This window comes from Leptonychotes weddellii, chromosome 5, assembly GCF_054177405.1.
Source record: "Leptonychotes weddellii isolate Sample4059 chromosome 5, ASM5417740v2, whole genome shotgun sequence".
Classification (NCBI taxonomy): domain Eukaryota; kingdom Metazoa; phylum Chordata; class Mammalia; order Carnivora; family Phocidae; genus Leptonychotes; species Leptonychotes weddellii.
Window position 1 is genome coordinate 66,508,729 of NC_138373.1, and position 24,398 is coordinate 66,533,126.

A 24,398-nucleotide genomic window follows, 5' to 3' on the forward strand; every position below is an offset into this window, starting at 1 on the left:
AATAATGAAAAATTGTGAAATATTTCCAGAAATACCAAAATGTGACATAGAGGTATAAAACGAGCAAATAATGTTGGGGGAAAATAGCACCAAGAGACTTGCTCAATGTAGGGTTGCCACAAACCTTCCCTTTGTAAAAAATGCAGTATCTGTGAAGTGCAATAGAAAGAGCCATGCCCGTGTAAGACTTCTGGAAATTGTATCTATAGGGAGATGGCATAGCCTTTTTGTCTTTTTTCCTGATACCTGGAATGTGAACATAATGTCTGAGCCTGAGCAGTTATCTTGGACCACGAAGTGGAAGCTGTGCAATGAAGACAGGCAAGGAGCAAAATAGGAGCCTGGGTACCTAATAAGTTGGTGGAGTCACAATACCAAGCCTTATTGTTCTTTCCCAACTTTGTGTACGTGAAAGAAACAAATTTAGATCTTATTTAAGCCGCTAGTCTTTGGAGGTTTCTGTTACTTAGAGCCAGTCATAGTCCTAACTAACACAAAGTATGTGTGTAGGGATGAGCAGGCTTATGCACACACATGGACATACAAGCAGAGGTGAGCAAGTTGAGAGGGATAGTAGGTGTATGTGTATTCATTCATTTGCCTACTCATATTAATTGAGCACTCATCAAGTGCAAGTCACCATGATAGGACCTGTGAGGAAGACAAATCAGAGAGGGACCTTGCTCTCAAGGATTTTTCTAGTTATAGATGGTTCTTAATATTTTCTGGCTTAAAAAGCCCTAGAGAGTGGGGGTGCCTGGGTGGCTCAGTCAGTTAAGCGTCTGTCTTTGGCTCGGGTCATTGATCCTAGGGTCCTGGGATCGAACCCCGAACTGGGCTCCCTGCTCAGTGGGGAGCCTGCTTCTCCCTCTCCTGATTCCCCTGCTTGTGCTGTCTCTCTCTCTCTCTCTAATAAATAAATAAAATCTTTACAACAAAACAAAGAAGCCCCAGAGAATCTAAGGAGGACTTATCAATATTTAAACACACAGGCACACACACACAAAAATAAAAATAAATACACACATGTACACACATACACACAGAGTATTAATTACAATAACCAGAGTGGAACCTCCCAGAAACACCTGTTCCATCACCTTTCCTGAAACAAACCAGCCTGCTTCTGATTCCTGCTAGGGACAGCTGCTGTTTTATGGAGTTCAGCCCACAGCTGAGGAAGATTGAAAGCAGGGCCGATCCAGATCCAGAATACACTGACCTAGGCTGAGAACCTCTGGAGCTGAAATAGCCATGATGATGATATAATTTTGATCACTGAGTGTATTAGTTATCTATTACTGTGCAACAAATTACCCCAAAACTTACTGGCTTACAACAACAAACATTTATTATCTCCTTGTTTTTGAGGGTTAGAAATTCAAGAGTGTGGGGCGCCTGGGTGGCTCAGTCGTTACGCGTCTGCCTTTGGCTCAGGTCATGGTCCCAGGGTCCTGGGATTGAGCCCCGCATCAGGCTCCTTGCTCAGCGGGAAGCCTGCTTCTCCCTCTCCCACTCCCCCTGCTTGTGTTCCCTCTCTGGCTGTGTCTCTCTCTGTCAAATAAATAAATAAAATCTTAAAAAAAAAAAAAGAAATTCAAGAGTGACTCGGCTGGGTAGTTTTGCCTTCAGGTTGTTCATGAGGTTTTGGCCAAGATGTGTATGAGGGCTAGAGGATCTGCCTGCAAGATGGTTCTCTCACATGACTGTTGGCAGGACGCTTCAGGTCTTTAACCCGTGGGTCTCTCCAGAGAGTTGCTTGAGTGTCCTAACAACATGGTATTTGACTTTCTCAGAATGAGTGAGACAAATGAAGGCAAGGTGGAAGCCACATTATCTTTTATGGCGTAGCCTTGGAAATCACAGTGTCACTTCTACTTAATTTTATTTGTTAAAAGTGAGTTATTGGGGCACCTGGGTGGCTCAGCCAGTTGAGAGTCTGACTCTTGATCTCAGCTCAGGTCTTTTTTTTTTTTTAAAGATTTTTATTTATTTATTTGACAGAGAGAGAGCAAGAGAGGGAACACAAGCAGGGGGAGTGGGAGAGGGAGAAGCAGGCTTCCCACTGAGCAGTGAGCCTGATGTGGGGCTCGATCCCAGGACCCTGGGATCATGACCCGAGCCAAGAGCAGACGCCCAACAACTGAGCCCCCCAGGTGCCCCTCAGCTCAGGTCTTGATCTCAGGGATGAGTTCAGGCCCCACGTTGGCTCTATGCTGGGTGTGGAGCCTCCTTAAAAAAAAAAAAAGTGAGTTATAAAGTCCAGCCCACACTCAACAGAAGTGGAATTAACTCTACCTTTTTAGTAGAGGATTGTCAGATAAATTGTGGATATATTTTAAAATCACTACACCAAGAAACCTTCTACCTACTAAAGCAATTTCCAGGTAGTTTGATAGCAGGAAGAGATTGAGAACATTTCAGTCTTGGAAAGACATGTCCCTGGCAGGGTTGAGGTGTTGGGCTATTGTAGGCTGGTTAATGTGAATCAGTCTGCCAGATCCTGCTCGGTTGCAGGTGAACTGACAAAATTAAGATCTTGGCCTTCAACGTTGAGGATCTAAGGGTTTCACTAATCTTCGAGTTGGCAGGGTCTCTGCCATCCCTGACCCCCACCTTGCTTCCTCTCACCTAGTGCTAAATATATTGTAGGCTCAGCCATTCTCAGTATAACTATATCCAGGGACAGGTCAAAGGGTGTGAAAGGGGGCATCTTAAACATTTCAAGCGGTGAAAATAACTGTGCTTTCCCTCTTTCGGGACAATTATTTTCTACCTTGTATTATAGTCCTGTCTCAACCTCCCTACAAACTGAGTTTGCGGGATTATTTATGTATATAGTCTCCCCAGGAGTTAGCACAGAGCTGGGCAGGAAGGAGGACCATAGAGAATATTTACTGAAAGACTACAAGAATGACTAATTGGTATCCTGTAAGTATTCCTTGATGACTGGGGTTCAGGGCACTAGAACATCAAAAGAAAGCTTTGCTCCTCCGCCCCCCCCTTGCAAATAAATATTAGTTTCTTCTCCCTGACAGTCGCTGAGGGTTGAGGGAGCTGCGACTTCAATCAGAAATGCCTGTCCCAGGAAGTCCGCAGGTACAGAGTCCGTGCACACTGGCCTGCGTACCTCAAGTCTCCGTCTACTAAGAGGCGGGACCTTGCCTGCCTCTCTCCCCTCCAACAGGAACCTCACCCGCCCCACCCTCCACCCCTCATCCCTGGCTCGCGGGGCAAGAACCTTCTGCATCCGGCCGGTTCCCGGCCCCGGCCCCAGCCTCCCCCAGCGCCCTGCTTGACCCCGCGCCCTGCTCGACTCAGAGCCCTGTTAGACCCCGGGCCTAACATGCCCTGCGCCGGGCAGGGCTCCGGAACAGGGATGTGGGACTACAACTTCCGAAATGCCTCGGGCGCCGCCCGGCCCGAGCGCTCCCCGGCTGCTGACTGGCTGTGCGGCGAGGGCGGGGCCACGGACCCGGGCTGGTGCTGTCTGCACGTGCGCGCGACGGGCGGCTGAATGGCTGTTCTCCGCTACCTCGCGGCGGTCCGTGCGGCGCGGGGGCTCTGGTGGCGGGCAGCGCGCGCGTCGTTGGGGCTCCCGGGGCCCTGCCCTGGGAGAGGCTGCTCTGTGGACGCCGCACAGGTGAGAACGCCGGAGTTCCTGCCGAGCAGGTCCTCAGGGCTGGGGGTGGGGCCGGAGCCGTGGGGAGGGAGGGGCCGCGGGCCGGGTTGCTCCTGGAACAGGCCACTGATCTCAAGTGCGCTTGGTTCTTGCCCTGAGCACAAGTGTCCCTAGCACGCCCTGCCTCCCCCTCAGTCAGGGAGTTTGTCATGCCTTCGGCCTGGATGAAAAGTTACTTCAGCTAGAGAATGAACAAAACAAGCCCAAAACGCGCACCAGGATTTCTTCGCCGCTCGCTGTTTTTCGTCTCCAAAGTTACTCTGCAGTTTCTGTGTTCCTATTTTCCCGGTCAGGGTATGATTCCTGCACTTCCTCTGTGATTTTTCAGGATGAGAGTCTTTCGGTTTTGATTTTCAACTACATTTTTTTTTCAGATTTTATTTATTTATTTGACAAATAGAGACACAGCGAGAGAGGGAACACAAACAGGGGGAGTGGGAGAGGGAGAAGCAGGCTTCCCGCTGAGCAGGGAGTCCGATGCGGGGCTCGATCCCAGAATCCTGGGATCGTGAGCTGAGCCGAAGGCAGACGCTTAACGACTGAGCCACCCAGGCGTCCCTGATTTTCAGCTACATTTGAAAGAAATTTGGAGATTCGCGATGGACTGCACCTATAAATAAAAGAGATGAAAGTGGGTTTTGTGCGGGCTTTTTATTTTGGTCCCATTCGTTTGTGAGCCTTACTCATAATGAGCAGCTGTTACATGGAAGATCTGGGGGGCGAGAGGAAGAGAACTGGCGCAGGGTCCCTAATTTGTGCCAGGTACTTAAGTGATGATAATTCTCTCAGCAACTTTGGAGGTAGATTTAACCCTGTAGTAAGGAAGCTGAAGCTTGGAGTCAAGTTTTTAAGTACTTTTCTTTGTAAGGTCAAACAGTGGGGGGACGACTGTGCCAGCACTCTAAACCAGGTGGGCAAATCTGTTACCCTCACTTTCCTCTGGACCATTTGTCTTTTTTTTTTTTTTAAAGGATAACTTCGTTTTCTAAAATCAACTTCTGTATGTAATAATAGTACATTTTTATAGTGCTTTCACAGTAACCCTTTGATAACTTTAAATACTTATTTTTAAAAACACATAAGCACTTACTTTGTGCCAGACACTTCACAATTATTATTATTATTATTTTTTAAATCTTTTATTTATTTGACAGAGAGAGACACAGCGAGAGAGGGAACACAAGCAGGGGGAGTGGGAGAGGGAGAAGCAGGCTTCCCGCGGAGCAGGGAGCCTGATGCGGGGCTCCATCCCAGACCCTGGGATCATGGCCTGAGCCGAAGGCAGATGCTTAACAACTGAGCCACCCAGGCGCCCCGACACTTCACAATTATTAATTTGTACACTTTTCATAACAACTCTATGAAGTAGGTACTGTTATTCCATTTTGCAGATGGAGAAACTGAAGCACAGAGAGGTTAAGCAGCTTTCCCAAGGGCATACAGCTGGTCAGTGGTAGAATCCTGGAATCCAGGGCAGTCTGGTGCTAGAGTTCTAGCTCTTAACAGCTATGTTATCACTTGTTACCATTTTGGATATGGAGCAGCTAAGAGTCAAAGAAGTTAAGTGACTTGACCAGTGTCACAGAGCTAAAAGTGGCCACACTGGAAGCATGGAATGAAAATATGTTGTGGAAAGGACTTTGCTGTCATTTATAACTATTGTATTGACTTTAGCATTTTTGCAGGTCCTGAGATATTTCCAAGTGACTTTCTTTCTTTTTTTTTTTTAAGATTTTATTTATTTGTCACAGAGAGAGAGAGAGGGTGAGAGAGCACAAGCGGGGGGAGCGGCAGGCAGAGGGAGAAGTAGGCTCCCTGGCGAGAAAGGTGCCCGATGCGGGACTCGATTCCAGGGCCCTGGGATCATGACCTGAGCCAAAGGCAGATGCTTAACCGACTGAGCCACGCAGGCGCCCCACCAAGTGACTTTCTGATAGAGTAGGAAAAGGGAAGAAAGGGATGTAGCATAGCACAGCATTTCAGAGTACTAGCTTTTTATTTTTTATTATTATGTTATGTTAATCACCATACATTACATCATTAGTTTTTGATGTAGTGTTCCATGATTCATTATTTGCGTATAACACCCAGTGCTCCATACAGAACGGGCCCTCTTTAATACCCATCACCAGGCTAACGCATCCTCCCACTCCCTTCCCCTCTAGAACCCTTAGTTTGTTTTTCAGAGTCCATCGTCTCTCATGGTTCATCTCCAGAGTACTAGCTTTAGAACTGAATCCTACCTGTCCTGTTTGACTTAAGGCAAATTACTTCGCTTTCTAAGCTTCAATTTCTCCATCTATGTATTGAGGATATTACTTACTATGCAGTGTTTTTGTGAGAATATCTGTAGGGTACTTTTTGTGATATATGTAGGGTACTTTGCACAGTGACTAGCACATAGTAAGTTCTCTTAAATGTGGAAGTGGATGGAGTAGACAGTAAAGTAGACAATAGTTCTAATGCTGTTGTTGAAAACCTACCAAACTAATTACAATTAAGAAGCAAAAACACAAAGGAACATCTTAGTAGTCCTTTCACTTCAAACTAACCTTTTTTTTTTAATTTTTAATTTTATTTATTTATTTGAGAGAGACAGCATGAGAGGGGAGAGGGTCAGAGGGAGAAGCAGGCTCCCCGCTGAGCCGGGAGCCCGATGTGGGACTCGATCCCAGGATCCTGGGATCATGACTTGAGCCGAAGGCAGTCGCTTAACCAACTGAGCCACCCAGGCGCCCCCACTTCAAACTAATCTTAAAATCACACATTTTGGGGCACCTGGGTGGCTCAGATGGTTAAGCGTCTGCCTTCGGCTCAGGTCATGATTCCAGGGTCCTGGGATCGAGTCCCGCATCGGGCTTCCTGCTCAGCGGGGAGCCTGCTTCTCCCTCTTCCTCTGCCTCTCTCCCTGCTCATGCTCTCTCCCTCTCTCTCTCTCTCTCTCTCTGTATCTCTGTGTCTCAAATGAATAAAAAAAAAAAAAAAATCACACATTTTATCACTGCCATAGATAGGAACTTTACTTAGAAGATCTGGCTTAATACCCAGGATGAGGTTTTTAAAAATCCAAGTGATAAAGAAGAAAAATCAGAATACAGATACAGAAGAGAATGAAAAAAAATGAAGAGAAAAAGCCTCTTTCTCTTTGTCTAGGTACCTTCACTTAAAAAAATTAATAAACTTTATTTTTTATTTTTATTTATTTTTTTTTATTAATAAACTTTATTTTTTAGAGCATTGTTAAAGACAGATTGAAGAGAAAGTATAGAGAAATCCTATATATACGCCCTCTCCCCCCAGTTTCCTGTATTACTAATATCTTGGTGGTAGTGTGGCACATTTATTACAGTTGACTTGCATCTTTACTTTCTTGTTGCTGGGTGCCTGATTTCTCTATATGCATTCACCTGAGGATTGGAGGTATATGATTACTCATTTATATAGTTAAAGATGAGGGAGCCTTAAGGTTATTGCTAAGTTGTCCTGAAAACCTTCATGTTTTAAGTAGCAGGGGCTGTGGATTCTTATTTCTTTTTTTTTTTTTTTAAAGATTTTATTTATTTATTTGAGAGAGAGAGAATGAGAGACAGCACGAGAGGGAAGAGGGCAGAGGGAGAAGCAGACCCCCTGCTGAGCAGGGAGCCCGATGCAGGACTCGATCCCGGGACTCCAGGATCATGACCTGAGCCGAAGGCAGTCGCTTAACCAACTGAGCCACCCAGGCGCCCCTGTGGATTCTTATTTCTAAGAGAGCAAATTTTGTGACTATTTAGGACATGGCCACTAAGACCATTAAAAAAAAAAACAAAAAAAAACTGGTTAAATTTTGTAGCCATCAGCACAAATGAGACATCTTATTTTTTAAAACTATGCTAAGTTTTCAAAAATCCAAAAACAGAATAATATTATGAATCCAGATTCACCAGTTATTGACATTTTGCCACACTTGCTTTGCTTGTCTCTCTCCCCTCCCCCCTTTTTTTCCCAGCTGTAAGATTTTAAAATGAATGGCAGATTTCTTGTCATTTAACCCCTAAATTCTTCTATATGTACCTCTAAGAAAAATGACATTTTAAACATAACTACAATGCTGTTGTCATACCTAACATTAGTAATCCCTTAATATAACTTAAAATCCTGTCCTTAAAATGTCCCTGAGTGTCTCAAAATTATGGGTATATGAGTTTACATGTAAGCTTTCAGAACAGTATGCTGTGTGTCCGTGTAGTACAAGAAAGAAGGCAGACCATGCTCTAGAACAACATAATCCTTACCTCCAGAGGGACCTGTTTTCTAAGAGTCACCAACTGTTTTCCCTTGGGAAGGGATTTGGTGGTCAGGAAGTGCCTGAGGGGAAAGGTCGCCCTTACCTGAGGGCTGAGCTTTCATCCTATGGGTCCTTCAACATTCAGTCAACCTTTGTTGAGTACCTACGGGAGTTTAAGCACTGTGCCAGGGGTGGGAAAATCATACCCCTCCTCCCTCTGGACCTGTGCAGTTATTCTCTTTGAGAAGAATAAAATGATAAAATCAGAAAAGAGCCATAGATCTTTTCCCCAGGAAAAATGCACATAGAGTTTTAAGGGGTTTTATAGCCACTCTGAAATCTATCAATGGGCCCCTGGTTAGGACCCCCATTCTAGTGGGGTTTGTTGAGGAAGAGGGAGGGGCTCCAGAGAACCTTGAGGACCATCTGGTGAATGAGCATACTGAGAAGAACACAAACTCACATGGCTGGGGCCTGGCAGGAGGTGCAGCAACAGCATGTTCCAACATAGATCTCTTGGTACCTCTTGAATCCCTTCCTTACTCTGAGGTGCTTGCTGCCCTGGGGGGCCACTGAATGAGCTCTGACTTTGCCACAGCTCAGTTTAAGGCTGACATCTGGATGGAGCACTTGTGAATGGATCACCTTTGACTAGTTCTTCTCTCTGAATTTGGTTTCTTATTCATCCAGATTATCCAGTGAATCCATATTGCACATTATGTATAAACCAGGCCCCTTTTGCCAGGTAATGTCAGTTGGAGATAATGACACCCACCTCCAGAGGGTTGGTACAAGGATTAAGTAAGCATACTTTTGTTATATGTCCAGCTCAGAGCTCAGTACAGTCTACCCATCTACTCAGATCCAGTGCAACAGGATCAGCCTTTGGAGCCAAGAGTAGAGACACTGTTTAGTTATTTCCCTTCAGCCTGTGGGATTTGACAAGTTTCTCCCTGGCAGTTGTGTTTGCTGGTGGTCAGAATTTCTGTCTTGCTGATTTGAGTTGCTTTCCCTTCTATTTTTCCAGGGCCCCTTCCCACCTCTGACTTGGCGCCAAAGCTGCCATTGTTGAAAGCTGAAAGGTCCTGTGCACAAGCTAGCATGAAGGAGCTGGAAGACTGCCTCCCTGGGGGGGAGGGCCCTGTCAGCGGAGGGGAGATGGGATCATTACTCTACAGTCACTCCATTCCTAGTTTACTTGTTCCAGAAACTTATCCCTCAGCTTCCTTGACCCCACACCCTCTTGATTTTCCTCCTCATACTGACTGTTGCTCCTCATTCTTTTGCTGGTGACTCTTAGGTGGCCGTTCCTTAAATGGTGATGTTCTTCCAGTTCTTGCTTCTGCTCTTACTCTGCTTGTGCTTCTCAGGCTCTTCTCTTCCTTCCCAAGTTTCAGCTATTCTCTAAGAGCAGAGAGCTTCTGAATTTTCATCTCCAGGACCTTCTGTTCAGTGCTGATGTCTCCACTTGTATGTCTGACAGGTCCAAAGTGGGATATATCTTCTGCCCTCTCTGACCTCCCAGCTGCTGCCCCTCTAGAGTTTCTTGGGTCAGTGAGTAATACCAGCATCCACCCTCCCAGGGTCCCAAGCCAAAAAAAAAAAAGTATGGGGGTCCCTGTGGCCCCTCCCTCCCTCGGCCCTGCATCCTGTTGTTACCAGGTCCTGGCTGTTCTGCTTCTGTGTATAACCTGCCCCCTTCTTACCATTCTTGTTGCCACTACCTAGTAAGACTTAGTTAAAGCCACCATCATCTCTGTCTTAGATTGTAGTTGGTCCCAACTGGTCTTCAACTTGACTCTTCAGTTCACTCAATCTTGACTTTGCAGCCAAGATTTTTCTACAGTGCAGGTCTGATACAATGCCACTTTCCTGTTTCAAACTCCTTAAATTGGCCTATGAGACCTAGGATGGCTAGTCTTCGCCACCTCCTACAGGTTAGGTACCCCTCATTAAAGCTCTTAGGGTGCCTTACTTCCCCTCATCTCCTAATGTAGCACTCAGTGCAGACTGTCCTGTGGCTGCTTATTTGTCTTCCCCATTGATCTGTGTAGATGGAGGCTACTTCTGGCTGCTTGTCTGGTCTGGTGCTCATCAGGCTCTCAATAGATACTTGTTAAATGAAGGCATGTATTTAACTCTTCCATTGCCTAGCTCAAAATTCTCTTCTAAGAAACTACTTTTGTTTAATTCTGTTTATTTACTGAGAGTTCAAGTACTCAGAAATTGATTTGCACTTGGGAAAATGCTGCAGTTTCGTGGGTTTAATTGTTTCTTAGACTGGTTGCTTTTTCTTTGACCCCAGCTGAAAAATGCAGGGCCTGGAGCATTTGCTCCTCACAGACAGAGCCCTATGAATAGAGTAGGTGTATGCAGTAACAATGGCTTGACCTATTGGGCACCAACAAAAGGAAAATAACAAACAGGTTAGGTTGAATTATTTTGAAATTTGAAAAAAAATCTTATATGTTAGTAAGAATTGGAATGAATTTTTTATTTGTATTTATTTTTAAACTTTTTTTTTCTAAAGATTTCTTTTATTTGAGAGAGTGGGGGTGAGGGTAGGGGGAGGGAAAGGAGGGAGAGGGACAGAGAGAATCTCTAGCAGACTCCCCACTGACTGCAGAGTGAAACCAAAAGCCAGATGCTTATCTGACTGAGCCACCCAGGTACCCCTAAACTTTTTTTTTTCAAATTTTTATTAATTAAGTAATCTCTTCCGCCAACATGGGGCTTGAACTCACCACCCCAAGATCAAGAGTTGCTTGCTCTTGACTGAGTAAGACTGAACTGGCCATGTGCCCCTGGAATGAATTTTTTTTATAAAAAGGACGGTGTTTAGGGGCATCTGGGTGGCTCAGTCCGTTAAGTGTCTGCTTTCAGCTCAGGTCGTGATCTCAGGGTCCTGGGATTGAGCCCTGTATCGGGCTCCTTGGGAGTCCTGCTTCTCCCTCTCCCTTTGCTCCTCCCCCCGCTCATGTACTTGCTTGCTCTCTCTCAAATAAATAAATAAAATCTTTTTTTTTTTTTTAAAAAAGGACAGTGTTTAGGGATGCCTGGGTGGCTCAGTCGTTAAGCATCTGCCTTCGGCTCAGGTCATGATCCCAGGGTCCTGGGATCAAGCCCCATGTTGGGCTCCCAGCTCTGCGGGAAGCCTGCTTCTCCCTCTCCCAATCCCCTGCTTGTGTTCCCTCTCTTTCTGTGTGTCTCTCTGTCCAATAATAAAATCTTTAAAAAAAAAAAAAAAGGCGCCTGGGTGGCTCAGTTGGTCAAGTGACTGCCTTCGGCTTGGGTCATGATCCCGGGGTCCTGGGATCGAGTCCCACATCGGGCTCCCCCTGCTCTGCGGGGAGCCTGCTTCTCCCTCTGCCTCTGCCTGCCACTCCCCCTGCTTGTGCTCTCTCTGACAAATAAATAAATAAAATCTTTTTTAAAAAAAAGACAGTGTTTAGAGTGCCTGGCAGGCTTAGCGGAGCATGCAGTTCTTGATCTTGGGGTCATGAGTTTGAGCCCCATGTTGGGGGAAGAGGTTACTAAAAAAAACCACAAAACTTAAAAAAAAGGACAGTTTTCAACTTTATAAGTCCCAAGAAATGCAGAGTGAAATGAGATACCACTTTTTTTCTTTTTAAAGATTTTATTTATTTATTTGACAGAGAGAGACACAGCGACAGAGGGAACACAAGCGGGGGAGTGGGAGAGGGAGAAGCAGGCTTCCTGCTGAGCAGGGAGCCCGATGTGGGGGCTCGATCCCAGGACCCTGGGATCATGACCTGAGCCAAAGGCAGACACCCAATGACTGAGCCACCCAGGCGCCCTGAGATACCATTTTTTTAAACCTTTAAATTAACAAGATGTTTGATAATTAACAAACTCTTTGATACATGTGAAAATCAGTATGGACAAGGATAAAGTGTGTTAACAGTGGCCATGTAAATTGGTACATGTTTTTGGAAAACAGTTTGTCAAAAGGTGTTATATTATTAAAATGTTTGCACTCTCTTGTCTTGTTACTCCTGCTTTTAAGAATCTAGCTTAAGGGAAGAATCAGTAAGCATGAAGAAGTTCCTTATAGCATTATTTATAGTAGTAAAAATGTAGGAAAACGTAAGTGTCCGAAATAGGGGAAATATAATGTTAGTGGAATATTCACTCAGAAATATGTAGTCAGAAATGATGTTTAGAAAGAGCTCTGTATATTGATATGGAAAGATAACTAAGAGATACTATCTTAAAACAGGTCAGATGGAAAAGAAAGTATAATATAATACTGTTTGTGTGTTAGTTAACAGATAAAAATTATTACTATCTATCCACACAGTTTCTGGAGATCTATAAGAGAGGAAATAGCACTGGGTGGAAGGAGGCAAGAAATTTAAATTTTTTTTAATATTATCTGTAGCAAATGAGTTTTTTTCTTAAAACTCCATGTGTGTTGTTGGAATAAAACTGTGAAAGATTATGAAGGCTGTTGTAACATATAAAAATATATGAATGTCAAACAACAAGATGAGAAAGTGAACATGTAAGGTGTAGTTGTCTACATGACAGAAGAATAGAAAAAGAAGAAACAACATCAGTCATGTTAAAGTCCTGGGATGTTTTTGAATTTCTCTATTTCCCATTTAAAAAATTCTTTTATATTAATTATGTGAAGATAGTTTTAACCAAATAGTTACATGCTTAAAAATACATGAAGAGGGACTAATTCTTTGTTATAGATGGATTTGCCCTATCAGAAATCCCATGTCCTCATTTTCTGTTCAAAGCTCTGGGTGACCTGGGGATAATGTGGCACCCCTTGTTGTGAGGGTCTTTTCCTTCTTCCCCTTTGCCTCTTGAATCAGGCTGTGGGGATTCTCTTCCTTCTGTGCAGAGCCCACCCACTTTTGGGTTCCTGTTGGACATTGATGGAGTGCTGGTGCGGGGTCACAGAGTGATCCCTGCTGCTCTGGAAGCGTTCCGCAGGCTGGTGAATGCTCATGGGCAGCTGCGGGTGCCTGTGGTCTTTGTCACGAATGCTGGGAACATCTTACAACACAGCAAAGCTCAGGAGCTGTCAGCCCTGCTGGGGTTCAAGGTAAGGAGGCACCAGAGAAATGGGAGCCCAAAGAGCTGGTTGCCAGTGGAACGCCCATTCCAACTCTGACTAAGCTGCCTTTCCTGGGTTGGGGTACAGTGTTGATAAGCCCTAGGGCATGGCCTGCTGGGTCAGTAGTAGAAAATAACTCAAAGCTCAAGCCTAGCCTCATGAGTAGAGTCTTACAGCAGGAGCATTTTTTATGTATCACTTCACCTCAAGCACAAAAATTCTGCCCATGGATTTGGCAGTATCAATCTGCTCTCTTTGTATCCATTTCTTTTCTGGGCATCAGGGTTGTCTCTTGGATCGTCGGTCCCTGGAAAGTGAGGGTCACATTTTTCTCTATATCTATATACCTGGTGGGACTCTGAGATAATAGCCTTTGTTTCTCATAAATAAGAGGTACATATCTGAATGAGCATTGTCCCTGAAAAGCAGTCCCTCTTCACCCACTTGCAGTTCCATGTGGTATATCAGCGTTGACACGTCCTTCTTTATTAAGGGGGATTGAGTTCTTCGAAAGAGCCCTTTGGAACCAGAAGAGTAAATAAAGTGGCTGATTGACTGGGTAACACTGCTTGGGGGTGAATGCAGAACAAAGGTGTACAACTGGTTCCTTTCTATGGTTTCCGAAGAGGGTTCCAAAAACATTTTGAGTATTGGCTGCATCGTTGGAATTAGTACTATAAATGTTAAAAAGCTAAGTCTTTTTTTTTTTTTTTTAAAGATTTTATTTATTTGAGAGAGAGACACAGTGAGAGAGGGAACACAAGCAGGGGGAGTGGGAGAGGGAGAAGCAGGCTTCCCGCTGAGCAGGGAGCCCGATGCGGGGCTTGATCCCAGCACCCTGGGATCATGACCTGAGCTGAAGGCAGACCCTTAACGACTGAGCCACCCAGGCTCACCCCTCCCACCCCCCAGCCAAAAGCTAAGTCTTTAAGTAGAATTGAAAACAGAAAGTCAGAGGCATATTTCTGTGACTGACAAAGAACATGCCCATAAACCCTGAGGTCTCCAGGTGGAGGAACTGAGCAGAATAGGATTGGTGAATGGTCAGAACCCACGACTGATGGCATTTCCTGCTTGTTCGTTTTTTGTGGCAAGAGCCAAATTAGACAGGTTCTTCTCACACCTGTTTGGGTAGTGTCTAGAAGTGTTGGGTGCCAGAAAGGGCTCCCCACTTTTTTTTCTGGGCAGTTTTTCCCTTCCTAAGTGAAAGAAGCCACCTGTCTCCCCATTATTTTCCATCAACTTTGTGTTTCCTCTGTTTTCTTCTGTCTTTTGACGTCCCTACAGGTGGAGCCGGACCAAGTCATTCTTTCTCACAGTCCCATGAAGCTTTTCTCACAATATCACAACAAGCGGATGCTGGTGTCTGGGCAGGGGCCCCTGGTGGAAAATGCCCGAGTGTATCCTTTCGGTGCTGCTTGTTCTGGCTGAAGAGGATGGGGCAGGGCTGGAGTTTTTCTCCCATGTTTGGGGGGTGTGTGGACAGGGCCATAATGAGGTGTGCTGGCTGCACAGTGCCAGGGCTTAAGGGATACATAGTGGGCTCTCGAGGGAGGGACTGGCTCCCAGGTATGGCCAGTCCTGGTGCCAGAGTTTCCAAAAAGTCAGCCCACTGAATCAGAACCTCCTGGGGAGCTTAAATTACAGATTCTTGGTTCACTAGGTCTGAGAGAAAAATCAGCAGTCTGTATGTTAGAAGACTAGGTGATTCTCTAATTAGGTTTGGAACCACTGCTCTAGCACTGTTGCTCAGTGTGCTCAATCAACTTCTCAGCTAATATTAAGTATCCACAGTGAACCTGTGGGTCTGTGCACACTCAAGAGGCAGAAGAGTTGTTGCTTGTTCTCAAGTAGCACATTCATTTGCTCATTTGGCAGACCTGTGTTGAGCACTTCCTGGGAACCAGCCCCATGCTGCACATTCTTTAGGGGCGATGGGGACCAGGAACAGCACGTGGGACTCTGTCTTCATCAAAGGGTTCATACGAGAGGCAGGAGTAACACACCCACAAAGGATAAAGGAGTATTTAAGATGGCATATGATTGGGGTGCCTGAATGGCGCAGTCGATAAAGGTCCGACTCTTGATTTCGGCTCAGGTCGGGATCTCAGGGTCATGAGATTGAGCCTCGCATTGGGCTCCATGCTGGGTACAAAGTCTGCTTAAGAGTTTCTCTCTCCCCTGTCCCTCTGCAACCCCCTCCACTCTCTCTCTAAGAAAAAAGCGGATTCCCAAGCCTAGACATCAAGCCCAGCAGGGATCTGCATTTAAAAAAAAAAAAAAGATGGCATATGACTGAAAACTTAGAAGCACAGTATAGGTTCTGAGAGTCCCAGGTATTGGGGAGGGAACACTCTGGGAGCGGCTGTGACTGGTGGCGTCATGGAGTGGTGTGGCTCAGAGATGGTTATGGCTAAGGTTTTCCGTGCAGGGAAGGAGCTAAGGAGGCTGGAGAGAGAAGGGAAGGTGAGGATCCCTGAAGCAGGAGTTTGGATTGGGATAGGGTGGGGAATAAGAGAGAACAGGAGGAGTGGCACCTCGGAAGGGAAGGCAGGAGGCCATTGAGCTTACTTATGAGGGCACGGGGAATCTTTGCAGGTTCTGTTGCTATTGGGTGATCTGACAAAAGCAGCATTTTCAGGAGATTAATTTTGAAAGTAATTTGAAACCATGTCCAGTTAAGATTGTTAAGTGGGAATTGAGGACAAAAATGGAGGCAGGTCTTGGAGAGATAAGGTTGGCACTGGTTTTCTGCTCTTCATGGCCTCCCCATCCTGTCTGAATCTGGCTCATCTTCAAGAGTTAACTCAAGTCTGACTTCCCTGGACTCTGCCCAGCTACCAGCCCAGTGACAGATCTCCTCTTTTCAACTCCTCAAAACCAGCACTGTTCACAGATTGCTGGTTTAGATGGGCCCTGGGCATGTGGCGAGCTCCTTGAGGCCAGACATTCTTGCGTGCCTTTGTGCCCTGGTAGTGCCCAGCGTGGGACCTGGCACCCTGCTGCTGCGTCACTGTGGCAGGGTGCATCCCTACTATGCCTGTGTTGTCATGGCCCCTTTGCCAGCACGTTCAGGATTGGTGTCGGCCTTCCGGGCTGTGTCTGGGCTCTCACTGCTTCACTCCTGTCCGGGGATTGGGTGCACTAGTTTGGTTGGGACTGTGTTGTTTCCCCTCACCTTAAAGGCATCTTCCCCCAGAACTGTCCAACTTTGCTTCCCTGACCTTGCTGTAGACTGGGCTTCGAGAATGTGGTTACTGTGGATGAGCTGCGGATGGCCTTTCCTGTGCTTGACATGGTGGATCTCCAGCGGCGGCCAAAGACCACGGTAATAAGGCTCATGCTCCTGGGTGTCTCATGTTTAGTTTTGTCCTCTTGTTTCCCATGTGGGTTCCTCTTACTAGCCTTGCAACCCCTCCCACTGAGAGCTGCATCTTGTCCACCTTAGAGAGGCACATCTGGCCAAGGATTTTTTTCTCCAGATATACAAGGATGGCCAGAGGAGCAACAAGCTCCTGAGGGCTTTCCTTTTTGCCTTGTTTGTAATTAGCTGAGAACTCCTTTCAAAGCCCTAGCATCTCCAATGAGGAGTTTTCTCCTTTACCAGCTGGTTTTCTGAGTGTTGCTTGGGAAAATCATTAACCTTAGTGAAATTAATCATTGCTGCTCCTTTATCCTGAAGCTTGCTATGGAGAGCTGTCCTTATGAGAAACAGCTTGCTTATAAAAGTAACTGGCAATTTTGAGTATGCCCATGTTCCTTTTGGGTTTGGCTCATATTTGAACCACCGGTTTGATGTCTTATCTCTTCTGATCACTAGTCACAGGGTCTCTCATTAATCCTTTAGAGTATGACTTCTTGGCTCTTGATGGCTCCTTCCTTGCCTCCCCTCTTCCTCATGTGAACTCTCTATCACCATGGCCTGCAGTCTAAGTCAGACCAGTCAAAATGCGGGGAAATGCAGTTATAAACATACAAGCTTACTTTTGTTTGTTTATGTAGCCTTAGTCCTCCTTCCTCTAGAGCTTCCCAGTTGAACAGAGCACTTCTTCGCCTTCAAAAGCCTCCTCCTAGGACCATGCAAATTATGTGGGGAACCAGAATGTCCGAGTTGGAACAGCTCTTAGGGCAGCTCAGAGAGTGAGCCCCACACAGGGGAAGTGACCTAGTGCAGGTCACATAGCTGGTTAGTGGTAGAGCCAAGACTAATGGTTTAGGGAAGGAACAGACCCCAGAGGATTGGTAAAGTGGAGGCTCCTGCCTCTTCATATCATATCAAGAGAAATGGTCCATCGTGCCCTGGTGACCTCCCTTTTCTCCATAGGCTCACCTTCATCTTAGCTACCTGATTCTAGACTTTTGCTTGTTCCATATCTCACATCCTGTCTTCACTGGAGAGGGACAGCTGACCAGACCTTTCTCTTGGCTGACCTCCATATGTGGCTTCCCTCAGCGTGTTCTGTGAGAGTCCTACTCATTCTCTCTTCACTTTTCTTTCCTTTTTTTTTTTTATTTTTTTTTAATTTTTTTTTAAAGATTTTATTTATTTATTTGAGAGAGAGAGTGAGAGAGAGAAAGAGCACAAGAGGGGGGAGCGGGAGAGGGAGAAGCAGACTCCCTGCCGAGCAGGGAGTCCGATGCGGGACTCGATCCCGGGACTCCAGGATCATGACCTGAGCCGAAGGCAGTCGCTTAACCAACTGAGCCACCCAGGCGCCCTTTTTTTTTTTTTTTTAAGACTTTATTTGACGGAGAGAGAGAGCACAAGCAGGGGGAGCAGCAAAGGGAGAGGAAGAAGCAGGCTTCCCACTGAGCAGGGAACCTGACATGAGGCTCGATCCCAGGACCCTGGGACCACGACCCTAGCCAAAGGCAGAAGTCCAACCAACTGAGCCACCCAGGCGCCCCTCTCTTCACTTTTCTTTGTGAATTTTCTTCCTCAGTCCTATCCAGCTTCTCCTTGGCTTGGGCTAGATCATGGGGGTGGTCTTTGATCTCTCTAGAATGTGTCTTTTCTATTGCCACTTGTTATGATGTAGTTGTGTGGTTGTCTGGTAGTGGACAGTGACTGTGGCATTGACGGGCCTTTTCTTTGTTTCTTGGCAGCCCCTTCCAAGGAACGACTTCCCTGCCATTGAAGGTAATGAGGGCCTCTGCTGGTGTAGGCGTGGCTCTGGGCAGTTCTCCTTTCGGTCCTCCAGGCTGTTCTCTTGCAGCTGTTTGCCTATAGACTGGTAGGGTGGCTGCAGGCATTGGATATCTGGTCACCTGGGTTCCAGTCTCAGATCTGCCCCTCACTACCTCTGAGACATTGGTTTTTAATCTTTCCTTCCCCGTATCACTTGCTCTGTTATTCCAGAGAAATTGTTTTTATTTACTTATTTTTTTATAATTTATTTTTTTTTAAGATTTTATTTATTTTATTTCAGAGAGAGAGTGAGAGAGAGAGAGCACAAGGGGGGGGGAGTGGGAGCGGGAAAAGCAGGCTCCCTGCTGAGCAGGGAGCCCGATGCAGGACTCGATCCCAGGACCCAAGACCTGAGCTGAAGGCATACGCTTAACGACTGAGCCACCCAGGCATCCCCAGAAAAATTGTTAAGTGTAGAAAATCTTAGCATGGAAAGGCTCCCAGAGGTAATATAGGCCAGCATTTCTCAGCTCCATTAAACCCAGTTCCCCCTCGTGTAACAAAAATACCGTAATGTCCCCTTAACTGCCGTGCAATGAAATTCATAGATAATACAACTGTCCTGTATATGTATATTAAAAATTTACTAGTTCAGTATAAAGCTCTAATTGTAATAGGGAGAAATAAAAGGAAAATTTTTAGTAAGGTAATGTGTATTTCAATATGTAAATAATTATTCAGGAAGATATAATGAAGTAGTAAAATGATTATACCAAACATGGAATCACCGTGAATGTTACAGCTACAAATGCAGACTGATATAAGTGTGTTTATAGGTGTGATATAGGTGTATTTTATTTATTGGTGACTCAGAAATTAGGGGCTGCATTGTCATTGGTGAAGTGATTTTCCAATATAAGGAACAACTATTGGTAAACTTTTGAAAAGATAAAGTACAGTCTTCTCTTGACTTACATGATAGTTGCATTTTTAGAAAATTGGTGTTTATTAAAACCTTTTTGTTTACATGTAGAATGAAATTAGGGCTTAGGCTCAATTACTTATAAGCAGGTTATTCACCCATGTGAAGGTCAGATGGGGTACTCAAATGTTAATAGACAGGGGGCAGTTTCTGATTGTTCGGGACTGTCCTGAGCATCTAGCATTCGTGGCCCCCTCCCACGATCCTTGCCACTAATTGTCAGTCATGGTGACAATTAAAATACATCCTCCAGTTTCTAGAACACCTCCCTAGGGGGCAGTACTCCCCCATTGAGACCACTGGTTTGGTCCAGTCACTGGTCTTGTAGCTGATATTGGCAGCTACCATGTGTTGAGTGTTAGGTGTCCAACATGCGTTAATTATATCTCATTTTTACCCTAAACAATCGTAGGTATCGTTAGGATGTAGTTGAGGCTGAGGCTTAGAGAGAAGGTAAGTAATTTGCCCACAATCACAAGGAAAATGGACAGTCAGGTTTGGAATGCAGGTCTTTGTCACTCTAGATCCTCCTCTCCTAGCTGTTAGGTTTACTGGCCCCTGGAGCTGAGAGAGCAGTGGCTGAGGAAGGCCAGCCCTTTGCCAGGTACTTGTGGGTGAGGTGGTTGGGAGAGCATTAGTCGGCAGGAGGAAGCAGGCCTGAGACTTGGCTGCTGGTTTTCTTTGTTTTAACTCTTCTGTGAAGTACTGGTGAATACAAGTGAAAATGGGAACCTTTAGGAAGTGCCTTCCCACGTCCTGGGCTTTGTTTACCCTGGGTGAATGGGTGAATGGATCTTTGAAGGCTGGTTCTGGGAACTGTGCCCTTGCCAGGGGTGTGTACTGTGGGGAAAGAGCCTGTGGTTGGGTGGCACCAGCTGGCATCAGCTGGCCTCCTGAGGACCTTCCTCCTTTCTGCCACAGAGGCCAGGCAGAGTGCCCGGTAACCTCACCTCCATGCCTTTGCTCTTTAAAGGAGTGCTTCTCCTCGGGGAGCCAGTCCGCTGGGAGACAAACCTGCAGCTGATCATGGATGTCCTTCTCAGCAATGGGAACCCTGGGACTGGTCTGGCGACGGCCCCTTATCCCCATCTCCCTGTCCTGGCCAGCAACATGGATCTCCTTTGGATGGCTGAAGCCAAGATGCCCAGGTAAGGACACAGAGTCCCTGGCCTTGACCGTCATGGCCACTGCCAGCTGCTGCCTGGGCAGTCCTGCTGACAGTTTCTTCCCATCATTCTGGTACTCTGGGCGGTCACAGGGGCCCCGTATTTGCCACAGAAACTTGGCCTTCTGGGAGGATTTTCAAGGGATTATTTTGTATACTAATTAGTAAATGAAAAGTATAGCTGACTGATCACTGAAAATATGTTGAGATGATCTTTAACATAGGACCTTTGCCCTCCAGAATCTTTTTTAAGATTTTATTTATTTATTTAGAGAGAAAGAGAGAGCATGAGTGGGAGGGGCAGAGGCAGAAGGAGAGGGAGAGAATCTCAAGCAGACTCCGCGCTGACCCGACTTGGGGTTTAATCCCGTGACCCCAAGATCATGACCTGAGCTGAAACCAAGAGTTGGATGCTCAACCAACTGAGCCCAGGTGCCCCTGCTCTCCAGAATCTTAACAGAACATGTTATTTTTTTTTTTTTTTAAAGATTTAAAAAATTTTTTTAAGTAATCTCTGCCCCCAACATGGGGCTCAAACTCACAACCCTGAGATCAGGCATTGCGTGCTCCACACATTCAGCCTGCTGGGTGCCCCCAGAATATGTTATTTTTTGTGTATAGAGCCCAAACAATGGAAGACTTCGGAGACCTAGCAGTACAGCTGCTCCTTCTTGCCTCCTCCCTGTGGCACTGGTTCCTTCCCTCTTTGTCTCCTCCTGCCCTTAAGATGTAGGGGCAGGGGGAGCAATAGTTATTCTGATGGTTAGGTAGGCTCTCTAGCCGTGGAGGGCCTTCCTGGAAGGGCAACTGTGGCTACTGTACTGTTTGGCTGCTCTTATCTGCAGGGCCAAGGTCCAGAGTTTTCTCTCCCCGCTACTAATTCCCAGTGGGCTGTGTGAGTGATCCGTCAACAGAGGGCAGCAGGCCCAACACTGCCTCAGGTCACAAGACTCAGTAACGCCAAAGAGATGGGTGTTACGGTGTTCTCTTGTTACTTTACAACATATATTTCTGCAGCCTGAGGTTAGATATTTTCTCTGAAGTATTCTTCCTACAGTTAGGGTGTGCCGACACTAGGGGAGGGGAGTTTGGCTATGTAGGCTGGAATGGAATAGCAGGGTGCAAATTTCAATTTATAAATCAGATTTAAGATTAATTTTCAGGGGCGCCTGGGTGGCTCAGTTGGTTGAGCGACTGCCTTCGGCTCAGGTCATGATCCTGGAGTCCTGGGATCGAGTCCCACATCGGGCTCCCTGCTCAGCGGGGAGTCTGCTTCTCCCTCTGACCCTCCCCACTCTCATGCTCTCTCTATCTCATTCTCTCTCTCAAATAAATAAATCTTTAAAAAAAAAAAAAAGATTAATTTTCATTTACTAATTTAAAAATTGAAAATAGAATTCATCATATAAATAAGTGACACTGAAATACAGCCTTAATATGTTGGACAGTATCAGTTAAGATTTAGTTTAGCAGCCAGGGATGAAAACCCAAAATGAAAGTGTCTTTTTTTTTCCTTCAAGACTTCATTTATTTATTTGTCAGAGAGAGAGCACAAGCAGGGGGAGCAGCAGAGGGAGAAGCAGGCTCCCTGCAGAGCAAGGAGCCTGATTCGGGACTCGATCCCAGGACCCTGGGATCATGACCTGAGCCAAAGGCAGACGCTTAACCGACTGCCACCCAGGCATCCCAGCCCCTGAAAGTGTCTTAAACAAGATAGAAGTTCCTTTCTCATGTAAGAGAAGAATGAGGTAGGCAGTCCAGGGCTTGTGTGAATGTCACACCTGTCAGGGACATAGGCTCCTCCTGTCTTCCTGCTGTGTGATCCTTAGCCCTTGACAGCATGGTCCCAAATGTCTGCCTAAGCTCTAGCCGCCAGACAGCAGCAAAGAGTGGGGGAAGGTCGAAAAGAGTACCTGCTCCCCAGTTATACACTTCCTAGAGGTTTAGCCCAGCACTTCTGATCTCATGGACTCTTTGGCTGTAGCTTACTCGCATGGCTGCACACCTAGCTGCAGTGGAGGCAAGGGAATACTTTTGTACACCCAGTTGCAGTATGGTGAGCTGAAAACTGGCACTGAGAAAAGGGGAGAAGGGCAACCGGTAATCTGCCACAGATTTAAAGCCAAATTTAAACTTAGGTTCGTGGAGTCTGACTGCCTGGGTTGTAATCCTAGCTCTACCACCTTGGGCAAGTTACTTAATCTCTGTATGCCTCAGTTTCCTCACTTGTAAATGAAAATGATGACAGCTCTCATGGGGTTATTCTGAGAGTTAAATGTGATATGCCACTCTAGTGTTCAACAAATGTTAGTCGATAACAGCAGGTCATAAAGATAGGTAATAGATGTAATTCTTACTAGAAGTAATTTCACTTTATCTGTCACCGACAGGGTGTTGGAGGGAAAGGTTGGTGTATAAGGTCCTGCTTAGAGCCAGAGAAAGGAGGCCTGAGCTGCTGAGCTCTCTTCTCTGGCAGGTTTGGCCACGGCACCTTTTTGCTGTGCCTGGAAACCATTTACCGGAAAGTGACAGGCAAAGAGCTGAGATACGAGGGCTTGATGGGCAAACCCAGCGTCCTCACTTATCAGTATGCAGAGGACCTGATCCGGCAGCAGGCGGAGAGGCGGGGCTGGGCGGCCCCCATCCAGAAACTCTATGCTATCGGGTAAGTGCTATTCCATCTCCTCACCACTTCCGGACTTCCCCTGCCCTTCCTCCCTACCTACTCACCCACCTGTTTCCCGGTATCTAATACACACTAGTCCCACAATTGTCCTCTGCTCTCTTTGCTTTGTAACACTGAACTGGGGTTTTCTGTTCTTTCCTTTTCTGGTATGGCTGCCCCTGCCAGTGATAACCCTATGTCTGATGTCTACGGTGCCAACCTGTTCCACAAGTACCTGCAGATGGCGAAGCATGATGGGGCAGAGGAGCGGGGGGCCGATGGCTTGTGGAAGCGGCGGCCCTCAGCAACCCAGAGCTGTGCCTCTATCCTGGTGTGCACTGGTGTGTACAATCCCAAGGGCCCAGAGCCCACTAGGCCCGCCCAGGATGCAGTGGAGGCTCCATTCCATGGGCACCGGGACTTCAGCTTCAGTCCAGGGCTCATGGAGGCGTCCCACATTGTGAATGATGTGAACGAGGCTGTACAGCTGGTTTTCCACAAGGAGGGTTGGGCTTTGTAGTGAGGGCTGTTCGTTGGAGACAAGGGAGGGAGGGACCCTGGAGCTAGAGGGGAGTCCTGTTGACTGGCTTCTGGCCCACATCACTGGGCATCAAGTCAGGGCCGCTTCCTGTGACACTTTCTGTGGCCCCATGGTGGATATTACTCGTCACTTAGAAGAAGACACTGGCTTTTTCTCCTGCTGGGCAGTAGCCACAGAATTGTACCCGGGGTAGAACAATCAGGATTTTCTGGGCTCAGTTCCTGTCTGCTTCTCCTGGCAGTCTGACCGCGGGCCAGTCCCTTTACCTCTGTGCCTCAGTTTCTTCTCTCATTTCAGTAGGGACTTCTGGAAAAAGGGGAAGTGGTGTGAAATAATGCAGAGCCTTGCCTGCAACTGAGGGCACCACTGCATGCCAGCAAGGTGCGTCACTAACACTATGATACTGCTTTTTATTGTATTTTAGCTTATTGCCCAGAGAGTTTTAGGCTTATTTTTTTAAATTAAAATAATCGTAATAAATATTCATTATGCTGTCAATTGTGAAGCGCTTCTGGAATGTACTAAAAAGTCCTGTGGGGGAAGGATAGTGGGTGAGCAATGTGGGTGACCCTGAAGCAAAGAGATTGGTGCCATTTTGCTCCCATAATGTATTGATGTCTCCTTTCCTACCTTTTTTCTCCTTCCCACCACCAACCCACCCCTGGCCTGCAAAGCCCGAGTCTGTCTGGGAATTAGTTATGCCCAGGCTTTGGCATGTACTTGACAACTCCTCTGATGTGGAAAAGAAAGGATCGTGTTTATGGTTTCTTCTGAAGGAAGGCACTTTTCCTATAGTGATCCTGGAAAGTGTGTGTTTCTTATATTCCTCCCTCTAGGAGTGACCCATTTCTATGGTCTGTGTCATCCACGACCCCA

General features: G+C 46.3%; 1 protein-coding gene across 1 annotated transcript; it reads left to right on the forward strand.

Moving 5' to 3' along the window:
• The first annotated feature begins 3,482 nt into the window (after window positions 1-3,482).
• On the forward strand, window positions 3,483-24,020 carry HDHD5 (haloacid dehalogenase like hydrolase domain containing 5). Its single transcript, XM_006748533.3, has 8 exons — window positions 3,483-3,643; window positions 12,826-13,029; window positions 14,329-14,441; window positions 16,276-16,369; window positions 18,148-18,181; window positions 20,125-20,299; window positions 22,793-22,981; window positions 23,168-24,020. The coding sequence occupies exons 1-8, from the start codon at window positions 3,518-3,520 to the stop codon at window positions 23,499-23,501; spliced, it is 1,269 nt and encodes a 422-aa protein (XP_006748596.1). The 5' UTR covers window positions 3,483-3,517; the 3' UTR covers window positions 23,502-24,020.
• Window positions 24,021-24,398: the final 378 nt, after the last annotated feature.

What these genes read in the sequence shown, in the direction of transcription:
- HDHD5 (XM_006748533.3), top strand. Translation starts at nt 3,518, where the DNA reads ATGGCTGTTCTCCGCTACCTCGCGGCGGTCCGTGCGGCGCGGGGGCTC. An exon ending in CAGCCCTGCTGGGGTTCAAG is followed by an intron (nt 13,030 to 14,328) that starts GTAAGGAGGCAC and finishes ACGTCCCTACAG; the next exon opens with GTGGAGCCGGACCAAGTCAT. An exon ending in AGCGGCGGCCAAAGACCACG is followed by an intron (nt 16,370 to 18,147) that starts GTAATAAGGCTC and finishes GTTTCTTGGCAG; the next exon opens with CCCCTTCCAAGGAACGACTT.